The sequence below is a fragment of the Drosophila virilis genome, chromosome 5 (genome assembly GCF_030788295.1).
Source record: "Drosophila virilis strain 15010-1051.87 chromosome 5, Dvir_AGI_RSII-ME, whole genome shotgun sequence".
Taxonomy (NCBI): domain Eukaryota; kingdom Metazoa; phylum Arthropoda; class Insecta; order Diptera; family Drosophilidae; genus Drosophila; species Drosophila virilis.
The window spans coordinates 18000263-18024750 of NC_091547.1; the positions used below are offsets into that span (position 1 = coordinate 18000263).

A 24488-nucleotide genomic window follows, 5' to 3' on the forward strand; every position below is an offset into this window, starting at 1 on the left:
CGACTACAGTAAAAATATTGAGTATGAGTTTTTTTAGTGGGGGATGTGGCTAATGCTTAGCTAAAAAGTTCAAGTTGCCAACTTAGATGCCTACTAAATGTATGTCCTTAGGGGGAGGGTCGTGGGGGTTTTAGCTTAGGTTTTAAAGTGGCATAATTTCGTTTTGATGCTTTTGCTAATTGGTTACAAGTACACATACACATAGCTTTAGAGTAGTAGTAGTAGTAGTAGTAGTAGTAGTAGTAGTTGTAGGCAATAGCATATAGTAGTACATATGTTATATATAGTGGATATATATGTATATATGCGCTTAGATATAGTGGGTAGTATGTAGTACATAGCATAATAAATTGCAAGAGTTAATAGTCAGCATTCTCTCTCTCTCTCTCTCTCTCTCTCTTTCATTCACACACTCACACACAATCGGACTCTCTCGCTCTCTGTAGCGCCTTTTGACTTGTTCACATGCACTCTTAAAGTTAATGAGAATGCAACAGCGTTGCGCCCAGGAGAGTTATTGCCAGGGCTAGCTCCAAGCTCCGCCCGCTCGAAGTGTTATTGCTAAAGACCGGAAAGTGTATTTGCTCGGGTCGATTAAGTTCCTCCTCCTCATCGTCGTCGATAGTGTTGGACATCTGGCGGTGGCGCTTCGTAAAGTTAACATTGAACACGGCCTCGGCAACGCCACCTGGAGACGAGACGATAAAGTAGAAAGTACGCGGCACACGCTCGTGCATGCTGACATAGGTGAGCCGCGCCTCCTTGCAGTAGGGCGTTGGCAGATCCTAGCAAAAAAAACATATATATATATATTAATGCATAAGAGTCCTAACAGTTTCGGCTCCATTTACATACCTTGACCGAGTAGGCCAGTACGGTGCTGCCATATTGATTGCCCGGCGTGAAGACGCGATCGCCGTGCAACCAGCGTGCCGCATGCGCCGGCGGATTGGCACAGAACTCTACATTAAGGTGCAAGGGTGAGCCCGGATAAGCAACGGGCGTGGCATTCAAAGCAACCACTGTGGGCGCACCTGCATGGATAGAGAAGGAGTGGAAGAAAGTTGGGTAAGTTACAGTTTAATTATTATGTTTTCATTACACAATTCTAATGCGCTTCGTTATTAACTTTTCGAATTTCTTGAGTGTCATTTGCTATTTGCCGACCGCTAAAGTTCGCTTGGCAAACTAACATAAACTTCCAATGCCACACTTCACAGTTGCTAAGCCAACTCGTACGCAACTGTACTTTAGCTAAGCCAGCTATAAACACAACTGTACCCCGGCGCATCAGCTGAGACTAAGGGTGCTTCGAAAAGTTTAGTGGCAACGCCATCGCCACTAATTAAAAGCGTATCACGAATAAAATGAGCCGCTTAGCCAGTGTTGCGCAACTTGCGCAGAGAAATCAAAATAAATAGAGAACAACATGTCGTCGAGCGGAAAGTTTTTAAGAACGGCGAAACTTCATTAAAAAGTTTTTCGGCAAAAGCAAGCGAAACGAAATTTGTGTGGAACTTATGTGGGTCAAATGTTGAGAGTTGGGTTTCTGATGTGACGGCGTTAGCCAACACTGTAACAATCCAATTAGACACATGTGCACCGCTCCGCTGCTGCACAATCGCTGAGCATATTTAATTATCGAAAGGCACGAAAATTTTGCAATTTTCCTCATCATTGCTCTCGGCAGACATAGACGGGGGAGGGTGTGGGAGAACCGTTCACCAAATAAACTTGAGCACTTTATTTACCACGGCAACAATGGCGGCTGGGCAAACAAAATGGCCAAAAGTGTTAAGTGCAAATGAGTGTACGACGGGGTTGCCATCACCCATCACCCATCACCCATTAACCAGCTACCAACTCCCAGTTCCCAGCAGACACAAACAAAAACAAATCGAAGCACCCATCGACACTTTCCAAATTTATAACTCGAAAATTCTACTCTCGAGCCCCCGCCCCGAGTGACTAACTGTAAAATCAATTAAACCAAGTGAATGATCACCGCCAGGGTTGTGTGTGCCTAAATAAGGATGAGGCTGCTAAATTATGCGTTCAGCGCCATTTTGTAGCCACTGTCGCAATATGCGCAGGCAGCTGACAACCCTACCCGCTGGTTAAAAAGAAATGTAATTTATTTGACAGCTAAAACTGATTTCAGTATGCCCAAAAAGCCCGCCCCGCGCTCAAAGAGATTTACATTTTATTTTGATTTGCAGTCACTGAGCCGTGTGGCAGCATTTTACCCTCGGCTCAGGTGGCAACTCCGTTGGGGGTATGGCCCCAGGGTCAGCGCCTGGTCATTGGTGCGATTTTTAATTTGATTTAAGCGCTAGGCGCTAAATGAAATGAGTTTTGAGATTTTCGGCTTGGGAGAGGAGTGTACAAAATTAAAAATACGATACAGACTAATATGTTATTTAAGATAAGAGATTAGGGGAAGATTGGTTAAGGTGCGGAAACTTAATAGAAGAAATATAATTTATATGTTTTATAATACATTTTTTATAACTATTTTAATGGCGTATATAATTCTTTTATATACTTTTTAATTAATATAGTTTAATAATATTTCTGTCACAGCTAACCATAAGAAAGTAAATGTTATGCTTGGAAGTTTATTATTCCTTCAGATATTAACAGGGGCATCTAGTTCAGATTTTTTGTTAACATTAAAAATGTTATTACTTGCTTGTAATTTATAAAGACGACGTCCTATTAGTTTTTGCCAGTTTCCAAACTTTAGCTAGCTGCCTGGCTCTTCATTAATGCAATTAGGAAGCGCTTTAGTTCATTGCCTGGCCTCAGCATCGGAGTGTCCGTTGGGGCAGACGGCGCCTCCTTTCGTTTTCACAATGCAATTTGCATGTTCTTACCTACTTTTGAGGCGTGCAACTTCTTGGGCACTCCCACCCCATTACCTACGCCCAAACGGACAACATTTACAAGTAGAGTAAAATTAACATTTCAACAATAACAACAAGTTGGCGTGTACTACAATTGGTGCAGCGGCACAACAACAATAACAATGAGAGGCAGCCCTGGCCCCAAAATAATAATAAAGTTTTACAGCTGAAAATTACTCAATTCCCGTTGCTTGAAAAAGTTAACTTAATTTTTGCAGTTGCCTTTTGTGAGCAAAGTTTTCTCCAAAGAGGTGCAGTAGCAACAACAACTGCAGAAACGTTTTGCAACACTTTGGCGGCCCGGTCGCCCAAGTGGGCAGACAATGGACCAGGCAGCGCAAAATGACAGGGTTGCAAAAGTTGTCGAAGGCCAAGGGGGGTGCCAGCAACTCGAGGGGCTGCGGGGCAATGCGCGCCCAATTGATTGCACGTCGCAGAAGTTTTTTTTTTTTTGCATAAAGTGCGTGGGTGGACGACAGACGTGGCGAATAAGCGACCAGTGCTGGAAAACGCACTCGAGTCTTTTGGGCGCCGAAAAAATAATAATGACCGAAAATAATTGAATTTTCGCATTCATTCGCGTGTTGCAATTACTTTGTCAGCCGCGCCCGAAATTCAACCTCTCTGTCTACGCTGCTTTTCTCTCGCTCTCTCTTTCTCTCTTTTTTCCCGTGCTGGCTTGTTGTTTGGCCATCGTGTTGCATCAGTTTTTTGCCCTGTTATTGTTTTACTATCACCGCTTCGCACTTTTCCCCTTTGATTATGGTGCGCTATGTGCGAAAATTGTGATTTTCCCAATTTTTCGTTGCCTTCAGTTACTGTTGCGCTTTCTTCAGTCAAAGTTCTTGATGCGCGAGAAGCCTTTCACGAATGCTGTGTTAAAATGCTTGTTAATTGGAGAGTGTGTGGTGAACTTTAGCAAATACTGGTTGAAAGGAATAAGGAATTTTTTGCTAAACGATCTTTAGCTATGAACAGCAAATAAATATATTCAATATATTCATTTTATATTATTAATTTTACCTACAAATAAATTTTTATCCATTTCGATGCGATTCTCTTAAACGGATACATCTTCAAATATAAGTGAATATTTATATTTAGTAATAAAGTTACTTTGAATTTGAATCTGAGAGTTTTCTAATATAGTATTTTAATAAAATAAAAGAAAAGTCGTGTCTTATTATTTTAATGAACATTGCCAAATTATGAAGTACATACTTAAGACTTTCAAAGCACCTTTTACGATTTGAAACAACGTTCACGACAAATCGTTAACATAATTCGTGTTCAGATTAACAATACTTTGTAGCACACACACCCGGACACCCGCACACACACAGAGAGTGGTGCAACCAAATGGCAAGTTTGTTGGTAGAGCTCGTTGGGTGAACCACCCGGTGAGGAGCTCTTTCGGCGTTGGCTCATTAATTTTTAAGCAGTTGGCGCTTAGGTGCGAAAAAGTTGGCAAACTTAAGATAAATCTGGAACGCGTTTGAAAGCGGTCGACGGTTTGGTTTTGTTTTGCTTTGTTTCGGGCTACTTGTCAATGGGGTTAATCCATAATTCAAGGCCAACGACAATTCAATTAAAATCGCCCCAAGGTGGGCAGCACAAATGAGAGGACGCGACAAATGGCTAACTAAATCCCTTTTTGATTGTCAAAGCATCGCACGTAATTTCAATTCGCACTGACTGGCAAGTGGCAAGCGGCAAGAGGGATGTAGCAAGTAGCATTTTTGCTAATTTTATTTGCCACTTTTTGCATTAAGTGCACACAATGTTTATAAATTATTTAAAAGCGAAACAATGCAGGGGGTGTGGAGCGGGCGGTAGGCAGCCAGGGCAAATGCCTCTGGCCAGACAACTAAGTGAGCCCCGCTGCACCTCGGGGCAACTATTGCATAATTGAATATTATGATTGTTATTTTCACTTGCTGGCTCTCGGATTGGCTGTTATTTCAGTATTTCACTCTCTCTCTCGCTTTCAGCATAAATGTTTATGCATGTGAGTGTGCTTTTCATATCTAAAAGCGTTTTTGCTGCCACACAGCCCGTCCGAGTTTTCATGGCCCAGACTGCGGCCCCAGGGGCATGTTTTCCAGTTGTTTATATCTTTAAGCAGCGCTCACCTGTAATTGTCTGTTTTGTTCTGTTGTTTTTTATTTTCTCTTGTTTTTATAACGTTTTTTTGTTGTTGGCTGGAAAAGCTCTTGGCCCTCTATTCTTTGGCAGCTTGAACTTCCATGTGTCTGTCTTGACACCCAAGGGAAACTGAAACTAAGCAACACTGGCTGCCAACTGCGCTCACTTTTTCAGTTGCTTCATAAGAAAATATAGAAGCAATTGCTAGCTCTTTTGGGAATTGTAATAAATGGCGTGTAGTTAATAATTACATAGAGTAGAACTAAATTAATGCTTCTGTTCTTAGTTTGTTGTTCATTTTGTTTGCAGCATCAACATTTTCAATATACTACCTTTAAAAATTATTTAGTATTGAAAGCGATTTAATTACCATTTTAATATTTGCAATGTTTTTCTCGCGTTTTAATTTAAAAATGAATGTTTCTTTGAACTACAAATATATCTTTTATGTATATTATTATATTTTAATTATTATTAATATCATTGCTATTATTTATATTTAATTTAGTTGTTTTATAAATGATTTCGTATTATAAAAAAAGATATTATTATTTTCATTATATTTATTGAATTATAAATGGTAACTTGATGTTTCTGTTGGATATACGAATGAACTTCGTGTTTTGGTTACGGTTTATTTCGTTTATTTAAATTAAAAACAAGCTATTTACAGTAAAAACATTCCAACTTCGATAACCGCTCGAGGATGTGTTAGGAACCAGGTTTATGCTCATATTTTGATTACCACAAATTTTTGTTGGTTAGCATATATATTTTGCAAACATCACTTAAAAGTTTTGAGGTCTCACTTTCGTGTTATTAGAAGTGAACAAATATAAAAAAAAAAGAAGAGAAAAACATTTATTAAATTTTCAAGTGGCAGCAAGGTAAAAAGTTGCATCTTGTAAACTACACACATACACACACAAACACACGCAAACACACACAGAACACACGCAACACAACCAACGAAACTTTAAATGGCACATGTGAAGCGATTTTTGGCAACTTGTGCAATTTGCATTGCACGTATTGTAGGTACGAGGAGGCAGATCGAGGGTTGCTGCTGGGGCTGCTTCATTCAAAGTTTAGTTTTGATGCAAACGCAAACTTTGCGGTGCGACAAGCCAAACCAAGCCAAGGCAAGCCAAACCAAGCCAAGGCAAGGCATGGCAAGGCATGGCAAGGCAACCCGAGCACGAGTATCTACGTATCTACTAGTTGCAATCTCGACTGCTCGCTGCCAGGCAAAAGTTGCCATCCACTCATTTGATATTGAAAGTGAAAGAGCATATTTAAATATACTACAAAAACGGCAGCAACGTCTAACTGTATGCTGTAACATGTGAGCTTAATTTGTGTTGACAACGCCAAATGGGGCCAGCGTGGGTTCAGAAGGGGTGCAAGGTGAAATGTTTCTACATCCGTTTCTGCTATAGAAATGCGCTTTGTAAATTTTCAAGATTTGGGTTAGAGATATTTACACACAAATACCCACACACACTCTTTCACACACAAAACATACAGAGAGCTAAATATATATTCGTATGCTGATCCAAGCAGCGTGCGATGTTCTTATTAGACAAGTTTGTCACTTTTTTTGCACTCATTGCACTTTACCTTAGCCATTTGATTGCCCCGCAGCTGCCGTGTCTCCTCCTCGGCTCTATCTGGGACTTGCTTGACTGTTTCTAAGGTCACCACAAAATGCCGTTGGCTTTAGTTCCTTTTGGGCATATTTAATAGCCTAGTTTGTGAATGTATGCAATTGGCTTAAAGCGTTAAATTTGACTCTAACTACAAAGCACTTTGACAGTTGCAATTTTAGATAGCTCAACATCGAATTCAGTTCTTAGTTTTTCAGCTTTTTAAATTTATCTGCAAAAAAATATTTAAATAGTAAACGCACATAAACGGACAAAAAGACAAATACCTGTTGGATATCTTTGGATTATTTTATTCAGATACAGACTTTACTTCGGAACTTTATACTAGATTTCTCAAGGTTATAAAAGTTATTTAAATGCTTGTCATATAAACAATTTTAATTGGCAAATTCTAAATCCAAAATAAATCAAACTGTATAAAGTTCGAGGCGATGTGCATATTGTTTTTTTAATTTTATGCGTAACATAAGATATTTTTTTAAAATAGACTAGTTGGCTGAAACTCTGTTGGGTATAAGGTGCGATTAAATTGCAAGAAATTAATCCACTCGAGGATAAAACTTTGTTGTTAAAGAATCAATTTGATGACAAAAGTGTTGTTAAAGTAAATATAAACAGAAAGCAGACTCGCCCATGAAATCGCGTAAGCAACAAGAGCAATCAACTAACCACAGGCGCGCTGCAAAGCGAACAGTTCGCTGGACATGTTGCATATAAACCTGACGCCATCAAATGTTGAAAGGTGGGCGAGGCTAGGCCCCTAGAAGTGCACCTCATCAAATTTGCGGTGAATGGATGAGGGTGTGAACCGTGCGGTCGGCAGACAACCAATCAGATACACACACACGCACACACGCACACAGTCCTGTATGTGTGGATGTGTGTGTGTGTGGGTGTCCAGCCTATGTTTTATAGCCTGACATTTGACATTTTTATTAGCTTTGCGGCGGCGGCGTTTAATTACTTTACGCGCTGTGTACAACGGCAACCATTTTAATGCATTATCTACTCTGGACTGGATCGTTGTGGGTGCCAGTGAGAGGACATCGAAAAGGACAACGACAACTGGCACTCGACTGCAGCGAAATGCAATTAAAATATGCATTTGAATTTTATTGCATAGCCTTAGGCGCACCAAAAATGGCAAATTTTATGCGTGAGCAGCTCATTAAACGGCATTTGCAAAAGGGTGCCGGGTCAGCGGTTGCTAAATGGAAATTTTGGCCATAAAACTGTAAAATCGCTGATAAGCTTTATTAAACTTAACTGCTGCTTTATTCTAGCTTTTCCATGTTTCCATGTTTCGGTGCAAGTTTAATCGCTTGAGTTCAACCCGCAACACGGCGACTTAAAGAAACTTACAAAGATTTGTTGAAATTTGCTTGCGCTTTGTCTGATTCGGTTAGCTTATTTATTTATGAGCAAGCGGGAGTCTTGGCTTATTTATTTTTCAAACTGATTCATAAAGTATTTTGGGTTTGTTACAACAACATTTGGCTCTCGTCATTGTCTATACAATAATTTGTAATGACGTCTCGTCACCTTTTGTTTTATTTATTTATTAATAAAATTATTCCAAAAATACATGATAGAAAAAACAGCCCGTGTATACGTATTTAAATGCGAAGAAGTAAATGATTCATTCATTAGAATGTATAAACAGATTCAGAAGACTTCTTAAATCGTTATTCATAGCTTTAATTACAATAATATTAAAATCACGTTATATTTACAATTAGTTATTATATTGGATTATATTATATTATTGGATGCAGCTGCCGTTCATTAATTTTTTGCATTTATAAGTTTCATATACTATCACTCCGAAAACTAAGGTTAATAATAACGGCATGTTTCTATTAGCTGTTTATCTTTTTATTTAAAGAGTACGACTGAAGCCCCATTTTTATACCCGGTGTTCAAAGCTGTTATAAAATCAATTGGCTTCATTTCACGATATGATCTGATTGCATAACAACATTTCGCGGTTCTTGTTATATTTCACTTTATAAAGTGACTTTTAATTAATTTTGTCGGCTAGTTAAGATGTAAACTGTGATGTAAGATTGTATAACGATTGTGTAACGAGAAAGAAAAGCTATATTCGGCACGCCGAAGATTTAATACCCTATTTAGAATCACAGGGAAAATAGTTAATGCTGACCATGGATGTTATCAATCATTCTTAAATTCCGCCCTTATTTCCTAAAAGTATATTCTATATTTTTCGAAAGATCGACTTAGCTTTGCAAGAATCGGTTAAAAAAGAACTTAAGCATTCAAGGTTTTTATTGTTTAGTTACTTAGTAGATGATTAACATTGCTTTACCCCGATCTCGTAAAACGATTGCATTCGGTAACTCAAATACTCTTATTAAATAAAATATAATTCACGATAGAATATTTTCTATGCGCATGATAATCACAGCCCTTACCCACTCCCCCGGCGACATTTATGCCCATCATCCGCATCGTCAGGCGACAAATTGCATTATCAATGTGCTTGGATTTAGCCATGGCCCAACCCTTGACGATACCACCCGCAAAGCTCTTGTGCCCCGGCGAATAAAAAGCTTTGGCAATTCCACGTAATCCACTCCGGGCAAGGAGCAGGAGGCAGCAGGCTGGGGCCGGGATAGGGTCTGCTGCAGCAGCTACCGCCAGGCCGCACAGTGGGCGACGTCATTATAGAGCGACTGATTCGCCGTAGCGTCGCGTAGCGTCGCTTATTAGTTGGCGCAACCAGCGTATGTGGCTGCCGCGGGGCACAATTGGTGGGCTGCCGAGTTGGCTGTAGAGTAGCCCTTAGTGCTCGGCGCTCAGCCCTTTGGTTAAGGTTGCAGCGACTCACACCCAAGAGCAGAAGGCTCGACTTGTGAATGCGATGTCTTGTGGCGCAAATTTGCATGCTTGAGTGGCAATTTCAGCTGTATGGCAATTGCTTTGTTAGGGTATTCAATATTTCATGCGTTTTTGACTTTAGAACGCGATTGAAGTGCATTAAACTGGGTTGCTGGTTAAAGGGGGCTGAGGAATTAGTTTTGATTTGTTTACGCATAAAACTGCGACCGAGTGACAGGCGATCCTCAAAGGCGAACCGAGCTGTCAGCTTGTTTTACTGCTTATATCCGGTCAGCCAGACGTTGAGGGTGTGCGAGGGCGTGCACGTGTGTGTATGCGTGTGTGTATGGGCACTGACAAGAAGTTGGATGTTGCTTTGGGCGACATTGCGACGTCTGCTGGCGTCTATTTGCACAACTTTTTCAACTCATTTCCGTTGCAGTTGTAGACAGTCACCCACACACACACACACACAGACACACACACACACACACTCTTCTTCATCTCAATCTCTCTGCCGCTCTGTTGCTCTTTCCCTCTCGCTCTCGCCTGCTGCTCTGTGCCCAAAATGATTTCTGCAACTGTCTGAAAAGTTTTTACACGCTGCTGCTGCTGCTGCCTTGGCAGCCATTTTTTAGCTGGGGACATTTTGGGCGGCCATTTGGAGTTCTGATGACAAGTTTTGAGTTCATATTTTAACTAACGACTGTCGACACACACACATACACAGACACATATGGAAAATTATAATTTAGTCAACATGGCAAGTTGCCTTTTTTAGTAGCTGTCTTTCTCTCTCTATTCAACTCTGTCTCTTTCTTCCCCGCTCGCTTTCGGAGTCTTTCTCTTGCTAGTTGTGTGTGTTTTGTATGAAAATTGAAGCGTAAAAATTAATGCTTGAGTGCATTTGTGCAAAAGACAAAACACACAAACACACACACACACGAATAATAGACGGAACTGATGACGACAAGCAGCAAGAACAACACACCAAAAATATTGAGAGAGAAAGAAAAAGTGTGGGAACTGAAGCTAGAAAATAAATAGTTCTGGCATAACAAACGTTTTTCCATATCTAAAGAGCAAAAAGAATTGTAAAAAAAAAACTACCAAAAATACTTTTTAATGCATTCCAAGGTATGCAAACAAATAGCTGCATACCTTCAGTGCGGCATTGCGGAAATTAGCAAAAAGTTGAAGCTACAAGTTGCAACTAGGGAAAGTAGCAATTGGGGCAGGTTGTGATAATCAGCTTAAAGGCTACTCCAATAAAAATGTTGCTACTGAAATTTGTTAAATGCAATATGTGTAGTGGCGGTCAAAACGTTGCCATTTCTAGGAATTTCATCTAAGGTAATATAAATAAATAAGCATCTCCGAAAAAATACTTAAAACGCGAGTTAAAAGGGTTTTTGTTTTCGAGACAATTTATTGTTGCTCTCTGATTTTTAAACTTTGTTCGTAAAGAGAAAAATAGTATATTATTTTTTTTAGGATATATTGACTTTTTGGGGACTTTTTGTAGTTAATCATGTTAAAGATATATCCAGTAAATAGTTCCTATCGAAGCTAACAATTGTTTGATCAAACTTAAAAATTGTCAGCTTCATCTTGTTTTTCCTGCCATTTTTTCTTTAAAATGATCCACCTATTTATGCTCTATGTCTAGTCAACATTGCTCCGTCCCACAGTTCAATACAGATAACATCAAAGCTCTTTTGCATATGCCTCTGGAAGCATTTGAACTATCCGTAATTTATTGCGAAATTCCCCAGGGCTTGACCTGCTTCGTAATAATTTTTTTGTTTAGGATTTGATGAAAAACGTCGCTTTGAAGTTGCAGCGAATTTGGGTTTAATTTTCATTTCGTTTGCGGCTCAACAACCCTCGCCAAAAAAAAAATATATATACATTTAGGAAACGTTTATCTAATGCTCAAGATCGCGGCTATGGGATATAGGAACGAGGTGGTGGCAATCCCGGCAATGAGGGTAGGCGTAGCTGGGAACCTGCGTTGTAAGCATTTAACATGCAATTTGGCGCAGCTGCTGTGAAAAATTGAAAAGCCCCGAACCAGAACTCATAAATTGCCATTTAAATGAGGCACAAATGAAAAACGTCAAAGGCGAAGCAGGCAACAAACACACACGCACACGCACCATACATACACACACACACACACACACACACACACACACATACATGTACAGACATAGTCATATGCGAGTGCTTTATGCTTTTAGCCCTGTTATGAGCAGCTACCCGTGCTGAGCCTGGCCTAATGAGTAGAAACAAAGCAATATTTGCCAGCAACGCGCAAAATTCCGTAGCAAAAATTCGCCAAGAAGAAAAATTACGCATGGAAAATGAAAGAAAAAAAAAAGAAACGCCAATGAAAATATTTACGGGCACCAGCCAGTGGTGTGTATGTGTGTATGTGAGAGGGGGAAGGGGTTTGTGCGTTTACTGCCTTCATATGTAGTTTGGATGTTGATCAAAAGGCATGCGGCAAAAGGAACATGCACATAACAAATTAGCATGCATAAAACAACGCTGCCCCTCGCCTTGCCTTGGGGGCGTGTCAGCGGCTCAAATGTATGTACGTGTGTGTCTGTGTATGCACATAAAGCAATATTTATGCTCATGTACGCACATTTTTGGAGTAGTACCAAAGGGCTCTTCCGTTTCTCTCATTCCTCTTTCCAAATTAAGCATGGAATATACTCGTCGCTTTTATTAGAAATCAGCCAAGAAGTAGTACAGAGACTCGGGGTGGGGCTGGGTGGCGAGTTGTTCGCTCTAAGAGATTGATAATGCATGGAGTGGTGGATTGTTTGGCATATATTGCATAAGCAGTCAGCACTTGAGTGCTTTTCGTTACGAATGCTTCGTAATAAAAATTCCACACAAATCATAAGGATTGAAGCTGAAATTAGCAACGACAGTCAACGACTATTATTATACTTCATGCCATAGAACGTGAAAGGTCTTCAAGAAAAATTTCAAAAGAAAATCATTTTCAACTAGCTTTAAATAAAAAAAATTATATTCAACAGTCTTTTAGATATTGTAAGAGAATTATATTTAGAATGGCCCCACTCTGAAGATGATTATAGTTTTTTGAAAAAGTTTTATTAAGTTTAGCTTTTAAATAAAATAGTGGGAATTCGCCATCATCAACAGCATTTATTATCATATTAGTGAAGGAAAAATTATTGATAGATTCCAAATATTAGAGTTGAATTTGAATTGATGTCAAGAGACGTTTACGCTCGTAATCATAAAAGTCAGACTAGCTTGTTCCCACAAGTTCTGAAGAGATACTCGACATATTGCATATTAAAAGTCAGATTGCAAAGCCAACAATCGTATAACTATGCCAACAAAGAGAACAGGAAGAGAAGACAAACTCTGCGGCTGATTACCTGCTGAGATGACAATCAACTGGCCTAAAAGTACGAAGCACTTAATTACAAATTCCAGAGCAGGGCAAAAGTCAAGCGCTGGCAACAAAGGATAAAGAATTAAGGATATGAATTGCCAGCTCAATGATTCCACTGAACGGCAGCTGTCCTGCAGGCTTTGATTAGTTGGCTCAACAAAAAAAAAAAAAAAAAAAGAAGAAAAACTAACGAGAACAAAGCTTCATTATGCACGAGTTGTTGTTGTTGTTGTAGTTGTGGGCCTGGTAACGTAATGAAGTCGCCAGCGCCGGGAAACGCTTCGTTTAAGCGAGCGCCTCAAATTATGCAACAAATACGCAAGCAGCAGCAACTACTTGCATATACAGCGATGCTGAGGGGTGGAGGGGCTGCAGAGGAAGGAATAAAATAAATGTGCATATGAATTTTGAAGAAACGGCAAAGGATACGCGCCTGCTGCCTGCCAGCCAATGCAAAAGTGCACTTACTTACGAACACTAACACACACACATGCACACACGCGCACATGCACACACAGAGTAAATTTATGCTTGTGTTAAAGTTTCTGGTGCGTGTGTTGGCCAAAAGTTTGTGCGCAAAAACTTGAGCAGCAGCAGCTGCAAAAATGTTCAGCACTCACACAAATTAAATAACAATTTTCTCTCACAATTTCGCAACGTTTTCGCTTTGGCTTTGGCTTTTCCGTTGCGTTTCCTTAACGTTTTTCTCTGCTCTAACTCCACATTTCTTTTTCTTTCTTTTTTTTTGTCGTTAACTTTATGTGGGCGTTTGTGTTGACAATGTGTGTGGGTGTGGCTAAGTCTGCATATGTTAACTGGCTGCTTGCAAAAGTGGCTCAGTAGACTTTGTCGCTACTTTTTGGCCCCCTTTTCGGTTGCTCACCACGCTTGGCAACATTCTGTTGGCGTTTTGTTTACATTTTATTTTAAGTAATTTAACCAAATGCAGCAAAGTTGTCTCTCTTTTCTACTTTTTTTTTGCTAACTTAAAAGTTACACAGCTCGAAGAGAGAATTTTTTATTAGCTCTAAAGTGCAGTTTAATGAAGATATTTTTGGTTTCCTCACGTCGCTCAGCTCGCACGACTCAGCTGTCGCCACAATTTAATGCACAGAACTTTAACCTGAATGCTATAGTGAGGGCTGCACCACTATGAAATACTCTGTGTCTGATGCAATGTGCAATAAAATATCTATAATACATATCCCTAAAATCGAACCTTATCGAGTATAGTAAAAACAGACACACAGAAAGAAATGCACCAACCAGCAAGACCTTGTGAACTCGGCTCGCCCATTGGGATCTGAATTCAGTCCGGTTTTTAAGATTTTGTGACAAGCGCACATAAAAGGGGTACACGAAAAATGGTTCAAAGCTTTCTTACAAATATATCTGATTTGTTTGCTTTGTATTTACAATTTATGTGGCAATTATTTCAGGAGATTTTAACCTTATTGTCTCCTTTGCATTATCACAAATTTACTTGGGTCGACATACTAAGTGGACTCCCGGTAAAAGAAGCAGTAGAGCAGCAAAAGCGATCAGCTAAAGTTTCATCTTCAATTCATTTTCGTTAAGAATTGGCGTCGGCAACATATTTAATACTCTATGTTCAGGAGCATGGCTAATTTAATGGAATGCATTTGTTAAATACATTTTCTGTTAATTATCAAATTATCTTTGTCTAGGACACTTTAATGGTTAAGTTGATATGCAGTGTTAAAACAGTAATTTCCAGTTTTAATATTTGATTTATTATTGTTGAACTCTATTGAAGTCCCTGTTCTTTTCAATATTACACTCTAATGTTGACCAAGCATGGGTGGACTTACCGAAAAAGATATATCACATCTTTCTCAATTGAGTTCACACCATGATCTTATTAAACTAATTATTATTTATTTTTTCTTTTATATTCCAGTTGTCTTTTTATTCGCCATTGTTAATTTATTTGGCTTTAGTTGCATCATAGTTAACGCTCGTGATAATTTAGTGCTTATCACTTACGTAAATTTTGTAAATTTTATACGCTCTCATAACAGCAGCAACTGCCAACAATTCTCACTTGTGATGCTTCAGCTTCGTCGTCTTCTTCTTCTGCAATCGAGCATTATAAAAGAACCGGAAACTTTGTAGACTAAGAAACTTGCGCGACTTTTGCTTTGCAGCTCCTTAGTTTGTGCTTTTTTCTTTGTATTTTGTTTAATTTTAGAAGCAAACACAAATACGAGGCGAACTACGGGTACAAGTACTAGTACAAGTACAGTGAAGCCATTTACCCCAGGGGGCTAACGTACACACAAATTCTGACTTGTCTGATTCGCTTTCCTCTCCCTTCACTCTCTTTCCGTAGTAAATGTAATCTATTGTTGTGTATGTTGGTTCCTCGCGCGTTTACAGGTTTTATCTGACTTGTTTGCTACCTTTTCACCTGCTGTCTCTGGCATATCCCATATCCCGGCGTCTTTGACTCCAGATACTACGGCTGCCAGGCAATCCTTTCTGGCTGCCACTTGATAAATATGACTATTTTACGTTGCCAGTGCAAGTTCCCCTCCCGCTCTGCGTCTTGCTTAGTTGTTTATTTGCGTAAAGCGTTAGCAGCAACGCCTCTGTCATCTTTTACTGACTCTTCCTGTCGAGTCCTGGTCCGGACTCCCGACAGCGTATTTTGTTTATACAGCACTCAATTTCGCAGTTTTAATGACAAAATGTCTTACCTTCAAATTGCATGCGATAGAGCATTATAAGAGAGTATGTGTGCGTGTGTCCATATGTTGTTCACTCCATACAATCGCCTCTTCCTCTCCTTCTTTTTGACGCCCACTTGAGCGACTTTGTTTGATTGCTTTGGCCGCAGCTCGGGCGCAACTGTGAGCTGCCATGTTTGTATTGCACTCGAGGGTTCTAAGCCCGGGCTGCCGGACCTGCTGCTGTCAGCTGCCAGCCGCTTAACCCACAAGTTGTCAGAGAAGAGGGAGCATTGGAGGTAGCAGCAACCAGCACTTGGCAAGTTTTATTGTCTCAGTGTCCACTTAACTTTCGCCTGAAGACAACTTAATGCTGTCCCGCATCGAAATGAGAGTGAGAGACAGAGAGAGAGAGAGAGAGAGAGAGAGAGAGAGAGAGAGAGAGAGAGAGAGAGAGCTAGGGAATATTGCAGCTTGGAGCTGACAATATGAAATCAAAGCTGTGCGCATTTTCTTTAATTTCCGGTCGCATGATTTTCCATTTTTTCACAAAGAATTCAAACAGCAACGTGTCGGTATTGTCAGCTACAGCTGAACATTTTATTCATGGCGTATACGTAATTTCTCAATGCCTGAGCGAGAACTGATTGGAATTGGCTCTGCCTTTGCCGAGTCATCAATCATGCGTCGTTTTTCCACACGCCCAGGCAAAGATTTGACAAGTGTCAATGCGACAAGATAGAGCGCAGAGCACAAGAGACAGACAGAGACAAAAAGAAGCAGAGATAGAGCGAGGGATAGAGAGAGAGAGAGATAGAGCGCGAAAGGGAGAAGAGTCTTGGGGTAACTTTTCGAAAATCACATGCAAAGTAAAATGTCGAAGTTTTGACAGGCAGCGGAGTGTTGGGGGGGAAGAAAAAATTCACACAAAGCTGAGACGTAAAAGTTTTCATTTGTTTTGCAACGTGCTGAAAACTGCTGTCAAAGTTTTTAATGTTTTTAACTCGCTGCTGTCACCTGCCAAAGCCCGAAAAGTAGGCTACATAAACTGTGCGAGCCACTCGGCACTGAAACAGTTGTCCCATTCGGACTATAAATTACACTTGCCGAAATTAGCTAGCACATTTGGGGCAAAAGGCTGTACCTGTTTCAAACGCTTTGTGTTTATTTTCTTATTAAAATGGAATTCAAAATAATTACTGAGAAATATATACTTTACGTAAAACTAATTTCACCACATAAGAATTTATTTACAGCTTTTTTTGCTGCTCATATGTCTGAGACAAGACTCCTTAATATAGCAAGCCTTTAACTTTACAGCTTATTGAAAGTGTGCTTTATCTTTTCCTTAAGTGTAGGTCCGAATTGCAGCGCTTTATGCCGAAATAATTATAAAAGAATTCAAAGTGTGCTTTAAAAATTATAAAATTAGTTTCAATGTTGCCTTTGGCTAGATGGAATTCGCATAAAAGGTGTATTCGAAAACAATTCAAAATTTGCAATTCTAAAAGCTGCCTGAAATATTAAGAAATTTAGGATATGTTTAGAGTTTTTTTTTAAAGAAATAAAACACTCCTAATCGATACTTAAACCAGAAGCAACTCGTAATTAAAAACGCGTCGGTTAAACACAAGCTGTAGCATTGAAAATTAAATACTGCCTGCACCTAGAACATTATTCATATTAAAGCATCTCTCGTTCATATTACAACAACAGCTGAGTTCACATTTGACTTACCCTTGACGGAAACGATGACACTTTGAAGCACTTCGAGCTTCTTCTTGTTGGCCAGAGGTTGCCCCACGCACTTGTAGGTGCCTGCATCCTGGTACATGACATCCTTGAGTGAGAATTGACCCGTCGGCAACGAGCTGCCGTAGCCTAGGCCGCGCAGACGTGCTGAAACTGGATCCAAGTGTGACCAACAGCCCAGGGAGCCTACATTAAAGCAGAGAAAACATTAAAGTCGTTGCATAATTCGACTTGGTGCCATTTCTAATTTAATTAATTGACTATGCCAGAGCACGCAAGTTTTAATTTCTTTAATTGACGCCGGAGTCGTAAACAACAAAAAGCTTCCATTGCCATTTGTCAAAGAGAGGATACCTCCCACTACCTCCTTACAGTCCTGAACTTAACAGATATTTCGGCTGTGCCGTCGTTTGTTGACTGCCTAAAAGTGAGCAAAGTAAATTGCACGCATAATTAATTTTCAATTGTGCTAATTAATGAATAGAGCTCCTTTCGTCGATTGCCAGCGCAATCTCTTCGATCTGTGCCTCAATTAGTGGAACGAAATCTAAAATGTAATTAGAGACCCGACGCATCTTCCAATGGAGCTCATTTCTTTGTTGTCAGCGATTGTAGCTCGGGTCTTCCTCAATTGCTTTGATGTTCTTAAAACAAGAAATATTAACGCGCCGAAGGCTAAATACCCTTGTAGACATATATAAGGAGAATTTAAGAATTCGTTATTGCTGAGCTTGTTAAATATATATTTAGAAACAGACAATATAACAGACGGTTCTTTCTATAGAGCTGATATAGTGATGGGATGTCTAGCCAAAGGGAAGTAAATAGTGGTTTGCCTGTCAAGCTTTTAATGGGATGTACATTTATTTTACATTTAGGGAAATAGAGATAAATAAGACAATAAATAATCGTCTTAAGATGTACATAGTTGGAACACTTTAAGAAAAAGTGATAAAAGATAGGCCCAAATAAAGTTGTTTTTAACTACATATATCAAAATAAATATATCAAAAGATGGGAATTTACGAAATCTTCCTCGCCCACTCTTGTATTCATTTTTGTGGCCATAGCCATGTATTTTCATAACTTTGGAAGCTTTTTCCACTAACACAGAGTATCTAATAATTGAAAGACCTTTTTTGATACTTTTTGCCGCAAGCTTTAGAGTATGCTATAAAATACCTTGTGGACACTGCAGTGTGACGGCGCCGCCGAGCTGCACCTCAAGTTGCCCCTTGTTGGGATTATGAGAGGCAGCCGCCACGGAGACATCCTGATCATCCGGTTCCGAAGTGACATCCACTGAATCATCTGTAAATATTGAGAGAGAAAGCATGGGAAAATGTGTGAAAATTTATGAAAATTTAAAGAGTTTCGCTGTGGCACACATGTGCAAGGGCATAAAATATGATAAGCTTGTCAGCAATTGTCAAATGTGACAATATTTCAATGACAAGGAACGCTGGGGATGGTAAGATGGTGAGGAGTTGGCTGCTGGCAGTTCTTAAGCAAAACAAATTGCGTGCCGCCTTGACAGGATGTGGGCGACACTTAGGTGGCTCTGAAGAGCACCTGAGTCATGCTGCCGGTAGCTGACTGAAAGCTGCACAATGAGTTGGCACTTCCGATTTGGCGTGATTTGACCGACTATTGAAGTTCAGCGGTTCAGTTGAACTAAAAGTGAACATCGCTGAGCAGGCATCTGGAAAATTGACTGAACTTCATGGCAGCAACAGCAGAACGAACTCATAAATAAATACTAAGAATAAGAATACGAAGCACGATAAGCAAAAGACATTACGATGCTTCATTCTAATTTCGTTGCGAGCAGAAAATGACATCAAATTTATGCGACATATTCGCATATTTTGTGCTTAATAGGGGAAACTCGAAACTTAGGACTGGGAACAGGAAACTGGGAGCTGGAAACTGCGTGAGCTGTGTGGTGTTTGTGGTTTGGAGCTGAGTGCGTGTCGTGTTTGCAGTAGTGACACGAATAAACAGAATGGAAAACAATTTCCGATATGTTCTCCAAAATATTAAAAAAAAAAACTCTTTTTCAATAGAATAGTGCTTTGGTGAAAAGGGAAATACAGCATAACAATCACTCAACGGGAACAAATCAGGGCTCTCGACAAATCAAGACTAAAAGACAAACAATAGAGCTTCAATGGTATACTAGCAAGAATATCGCCAATTTATTGCCGATGCGAAAATATATTTGATGCACCAGGCATAACGATATCCCTTAGAAAAGTTCTATTTCAGCAATGTGGTCACCATTTTCAGTGCATGGTTACATTCTGTGGCTCGTGTTATTCTCGTGCCGTGTTTGGTATAATCTACGCAGGCATCTCTTGTGTGGTGTGCTTTAAATTTCAGGCTGCCTTTGTGTCACATACTTTATGGCGCTGTTCATATTACATATAAATTACAATTTGCGTTGACGTGCGCCTAAAAGTATGCAGCGTGGGCTTTTGTTTGAGAACGGATATCATAACAATAAGTTGCCCAGTGGATGCCTGGGCAAAAATCATGACAAAGGACCCAAGGCAAATTGTCTGTTTTTGTGTTTGTGAGTGTGTGTGAGTGCATGTGTGTGTGGTAAGGGCTCCAGAGCCCAGGCGCACGTAAGTCTTACAAAGTGTCGACTACTTATCAAGGCCGCAATTCGCTGGCATTTCAAATGTCTGGCAATTTGAGGTTGCACCTCAAAGCGCTCATAAAATTAGCCCTCGCCGCATTGCCCCTAACCCCCTGCTGACCCGGGCGGTCGCACAATTAACAAAAACTACTAATTACAAACATTCAGCAGCCGGCGAGTTAAACGAATCCGTTTAGAGAAACGCACCCCAGACACACATTAAAGAAGTGGCGAAACCCTTAAAGTTCCATTGCTTGAGCTGAGATTTGCACAAAGAGGCGAGGTGAGCACTCGAAACGCCAAAGTAACAATTAATTGTAAGCTCATTTCGAGCCGAGAGCCTTCGTCGCATGTCAATCAGTTGGCATTGGAACTGGGAGTGAAACAACCCCGGACGCGGTCAGCAACCCCTGCGAGTTTTATTGCTGACAATAGCGTAAAATGTTGTCTGCGGGGTGCTGGAGAGCCAGGAAGCCGGTAAGGCGGTTAGGGGGCAGAGGCGTGTTGCTTAGTCAAAATCACGTAGTTATAAACATTTTTTATTGCTCGAGCACAAAAAAAAACATAAAAGACAAAGCGACGCTGCGCAAATTGACAAGTGAAAACTGGGGGCAAATTGAGAGAATGAATGCGAATTCCCTATCTCCCCTCTCTCAATTTCTCTGGGCTGTCTATAAAATGTCTAATGAGCTCAGCTCGACTGACAGACATTTGTCAATGGACATTGCTCGCGGCCTGCTCGAAGCCGCCTCTGATAAGAACTTGAGACTGCAAATTGTAAAATGGGAACTGGGAACTCGTCGCAATGGGGTGCGAGTTTGCTGTTGAGGGCCGTAATTTGAAAAGGAAAGAATTTGATATATTATGAAATTAGATAATAGTTAGGGGTGGCAATCAAACGGAAAAGCCAGGATGTAATAAGAGCAGATAAGATATGGCATCAGCAGATTATGTTTTGAGGCTATAAATATATAAATTTCTAGTATATATCTAGACGTTTTAAGAATTATATTAAAGCTGGTGTTCAGGAAGTTCGTTTAAGTCTACTATTTAAATATTTATACAAAGTCTCGAAAGAAAACTGGGCCAAGGATTAGCCAACTCTAGGACAAAAGAATGTTTCATGCACTTATTGAAATTTTAAACATTGATCATAATAATAATAATGATAATAATAATATTAATAATTATAATTAATCGAATCAGTGGAACAGTCAAAAGCCTTTATTTGTATGTAGTTTCAAAATTCATACTCAATAAACTGATCTCAAATATTTTAAGTAATTCCTAAAGTTCTTTTAGCTCTTAATTCACTCTCTATTTAAGCCAAGCACTGCACTTCAGACTACAAGTTTTCACACAACTTTATTCAACATTTTCTCAAGTCCCGCACTTCATATTAACCCACCCACCGCTAGCTGCACACTACCCACACACACACACACATGGCATAACATAATTCCCAGCACTTGTTCAACGCATATTTTGTTCGATGGCCATTCATAAGAATGAAGCCCACCCACAATCGAAAGGAGGAGAAAAGAAAAGCAAATAAAAAAAAGCAAACAAATGTGCATCAAGTAACGTCCATATGTCATTATAGATGAGGGGGTTATGGGGTCGGATTGATGCGTCGGCGAAGACTCGTGAATGTCTTCCGCATGGCATATAAATCCGGAGCAGAACAACAGAACGGCAACAAATATGAAGAGCAAACAACAAACACTAATGCAAATAAGAGGCATCAATATGCCAGACAGAGAGGAAAGATAGTGTGAGAGAAAGTGAATGAAAGAGGCAGAGGGATACAGCATATTTCAGGCTATGGACACACAAGGGGTAGCAGGCGTTGGCGGGTTCTAGTGGGTCTCGCCACCAATCATTAATCATAAAGCATCATCATCAGCATGTTGGCATTGGCTTCAAGTAGTGCCACTCCGCACCGCACCGCCCTGCCTCGCACCACCACGCCCCGCCTCGGGTAGCCTGAAGGACTGTGAAGTGCGTTGGGTTGTGGAATGGGTTTGGGCTGCGCCGCCTGCCAAATGCAGGCCAGTCACAGCAACCCGAAAATCCACAGCCGGAATCCGCACCCTGCTTAAGCAGTCAGACAGAGTGTATCAGGCACATCAATATGTCCACGCACACACACACACACGCAAACATACGCACACTCACTGCTGATTGAGTGTGGCTCGACTCATAAATCCTTCAAAGCGGCCAAACGCGCATTTGCTGTCGCTTACACATATTGAAAAGTTATTAACTTGTTTTCGTACGCATTTCGCTCTCGTTTCCTGGTCAAAATTTGGCTTGCTAAATACTCCAGATCTATATACCTATATGTATAGATAGATAGTTATATATAAGCTAGTTTTCAGTTTTCATTAGCAGCACGTTTCATTTTCGTTTTGCGTCTACAAAAATGCATCATCATATTTATTCATGAATATGAAGCTGCAGCAGCAGCAGAGGCAAAGGCAGCAATCAGCTTAACTTACAAGCTTCATAAACAACGAGCATGGGTGGGTGGTGGATGTTGGTGGTGCATGCCTCGTGAAGTGGAAGCGAATGCGCTCTGTGGTGGGTGCATTTGATTGCGTTTGTGTCTTGGTTATAAATTTTAATTTTTTTGCGCAGTTTGAGCTTGTATAGAATTTTTCACTATTTTTAGTAGAATATATAAAATGAATATTTTTTCAGCTGCTGGGTGGTTGGTGGGGTTTCGGTTTATAGTCTCACGATTAATTTACAATGAGCTGAAATTGAAGATGATTGCACTGGATGTGATGTGCACAGCAAAAGTTAAAAAAAATCATAATAAACAAGCGCAAGGAACGCGCATGAAGATTGGATATGAAGATGAAATTATAAATAAGCGAGAACATCAAGCGAAAGTCATTCAAAAGATATTTAAATGAAACTGAGTATATGCGAGAGATGAAAGAGAAACTGGAAATGTGGTTAAAACTATAAACAATTAAAGAACAGTTAAATAAATCACTAAAAAATTTTCAAATATTTGTTTAATTAAAAATACAAAGAGAACAATCCTTAAATATTTTTTTTTTTTTTTTAGAATTCACTTTTTGATAATATTCAATATATTTTAAAATATATTTTCCCGTCATTTGGCACATCGAATAAAATCGATTTTAAGACTAAGATTTGACAATATATTGCTTGCTTAATTCGAAAGCTTAAAATAAAATAAAAAATCAAGTAATCGGGATTTCCTAAAGACATTTTAAAGTTATAAAAATATAATTTGAACACTAATTCCCGCTTATTTCAGACCATAAAAATTTCAAGATTATTATCCTCAATGAGTTTTTAATATTTTTGTAACTTGCCGGCCAGTCGGAAGAAGAAGCAAAAAAAAACGAAAGAAAAACCAAATGAGTTTTGGGTTTCATTTGAAGCCAAATAAAAACAAGTCAAATAAAAGTTTATTGCAAATCTTTTTGTGCTGGCTCCTTGGCTACTCAGTTACCCCGATAGGAACCTTGGCCAGACCAAGGGCCACACATATACCGAAATGTAATCGCCGGCTATAAAAACAAAAGCAGCAAACAGAAAACTAATAATCGTGCGCGCCGATAAACACAGAAATTTGAGCGGGGCCCTGGAAGGACCAACATGCTTGTGCTTCAAAGGGCGGTGGAGCAGAAGGGAGAGGATGGCTGGTGGGCGGCCAGATGAAATGCTTCATATCGCGCTGGAAGAAGCGAAAGAACTTAACGATAAAGTTAAACCGCGATAACCAGCATGACAAAGGATAATGTATAACATGCGCAAGGACATTGCCGATTAGCCATAGCCGCCAGTTGAGGCGTAAGAAATAAACGGGGAAAGAGCGTCGAGGAAGGGACATAGGAGGGGGAGGAGAAAGAAATGCTTACGATAGCGTGTAAAATTAAATTTTATTGTAATGCCCCTCAGAGCCAGCGGACAAATGTGTTTTTCCAATTGGGGACTTTCTTCTTCTTTACAAATGGTGCCCACATTGTTTTGCTTTCTTGTTTTTCTCTCAAAGCGAAGTGGCCAATATATATGGGCGAGGGTAGTGGGGGTTGCAAGGCCTAGTCAGGGGATGAGAAATTCAAGTTTTCTATGGCTTGCATTTTTCTAACAGTTGGCTGAGCAAATTAGTTTAGTGCTGGTTACGAGGTCTTTGTTTGATGCGATGCTACCACAAAGGTCCCTGCGGAGGTATTGAATAAGTCGCTATGGAGACTATATGTTTGATGGTGTAGGAAATACAAAACCGTCACATAAAATTATAATTAAATATATTAAGCAAGTGCAGTGGTGTGGAGTACGAATACGATTGCATTCTGAGCGATTTCATATGAGTAGAATCTTAAGAGTTGAAATGAAATTGACATGCTTTCAGCTCCT

At 39.9% G+C, this 24488-nt stretch overlaps 1 protein-coding gene and 2 long non-coding RNA genes across 7 annotated transcripts in view; 1 reads left to right on the forward strand and 2 right to left on the reverse strand.

Annotated features, from left to right (window-relative positions):
- Nucleotides 1–24488, forward strand: part of LOC116651113 (uncharacterized) — a 38718-nt gene that overhangs the window by 4908 nt on the left and 9322 nt on the right. For 2 of the 3 annotated variants that reach the window (XR_004304130.2, XR_011416903.1), the window contains one exon: nt 447–1068. This is a non-coding gene — a long non-coding RNA (uncharacterized lncRNA). Of the gene's footprint in view, nt 1–446; nt 1069–18602; nt 18669–24488 lie in introns of those variants that run through there. The other variant, XR_011416902.1, reaches the window with a different exon arrangement.
- Nucleotides 480–24488, reverse strand: part of tei (teiresias) — a 224460-nt gene continuing 200451 nt past the window's right edge. For all 3 annotated transcript variants that reach the window (XM_070209911.1, XM_070209910.1, XM_070209912.1), the window contains 4 exons: nt 18626–18754; nt 17429–17629; nt 856–1034; nt 480–785 (listed from right to left, as the gene is read on the reverse strand). In XM_070209911.1, coding sequence (XP_070066012.1) covers nt 480–785; nt 856–1034; nt 17429–17629; nt 18626–18754 — 815 coding nt within the window. The remainder of the gene's footprint in view (nt 786–855; nt 1035–17428; nt 17630–18625; nt 18755–24488) is intronic.
- On the reverse strand, nt 5688–8617 carry LOC116651114 (uncharacterized). The gene is made up of 3 exons (XR_004304131.2): nt 6985–8617; nt 6672–6929; nt 5688–5859 (listed from the first exon to the last, which is right to left on the reverse strand). It is a non-coding gene; the product is annotated as an uncharacterized lncRNA (long non-coding RNA).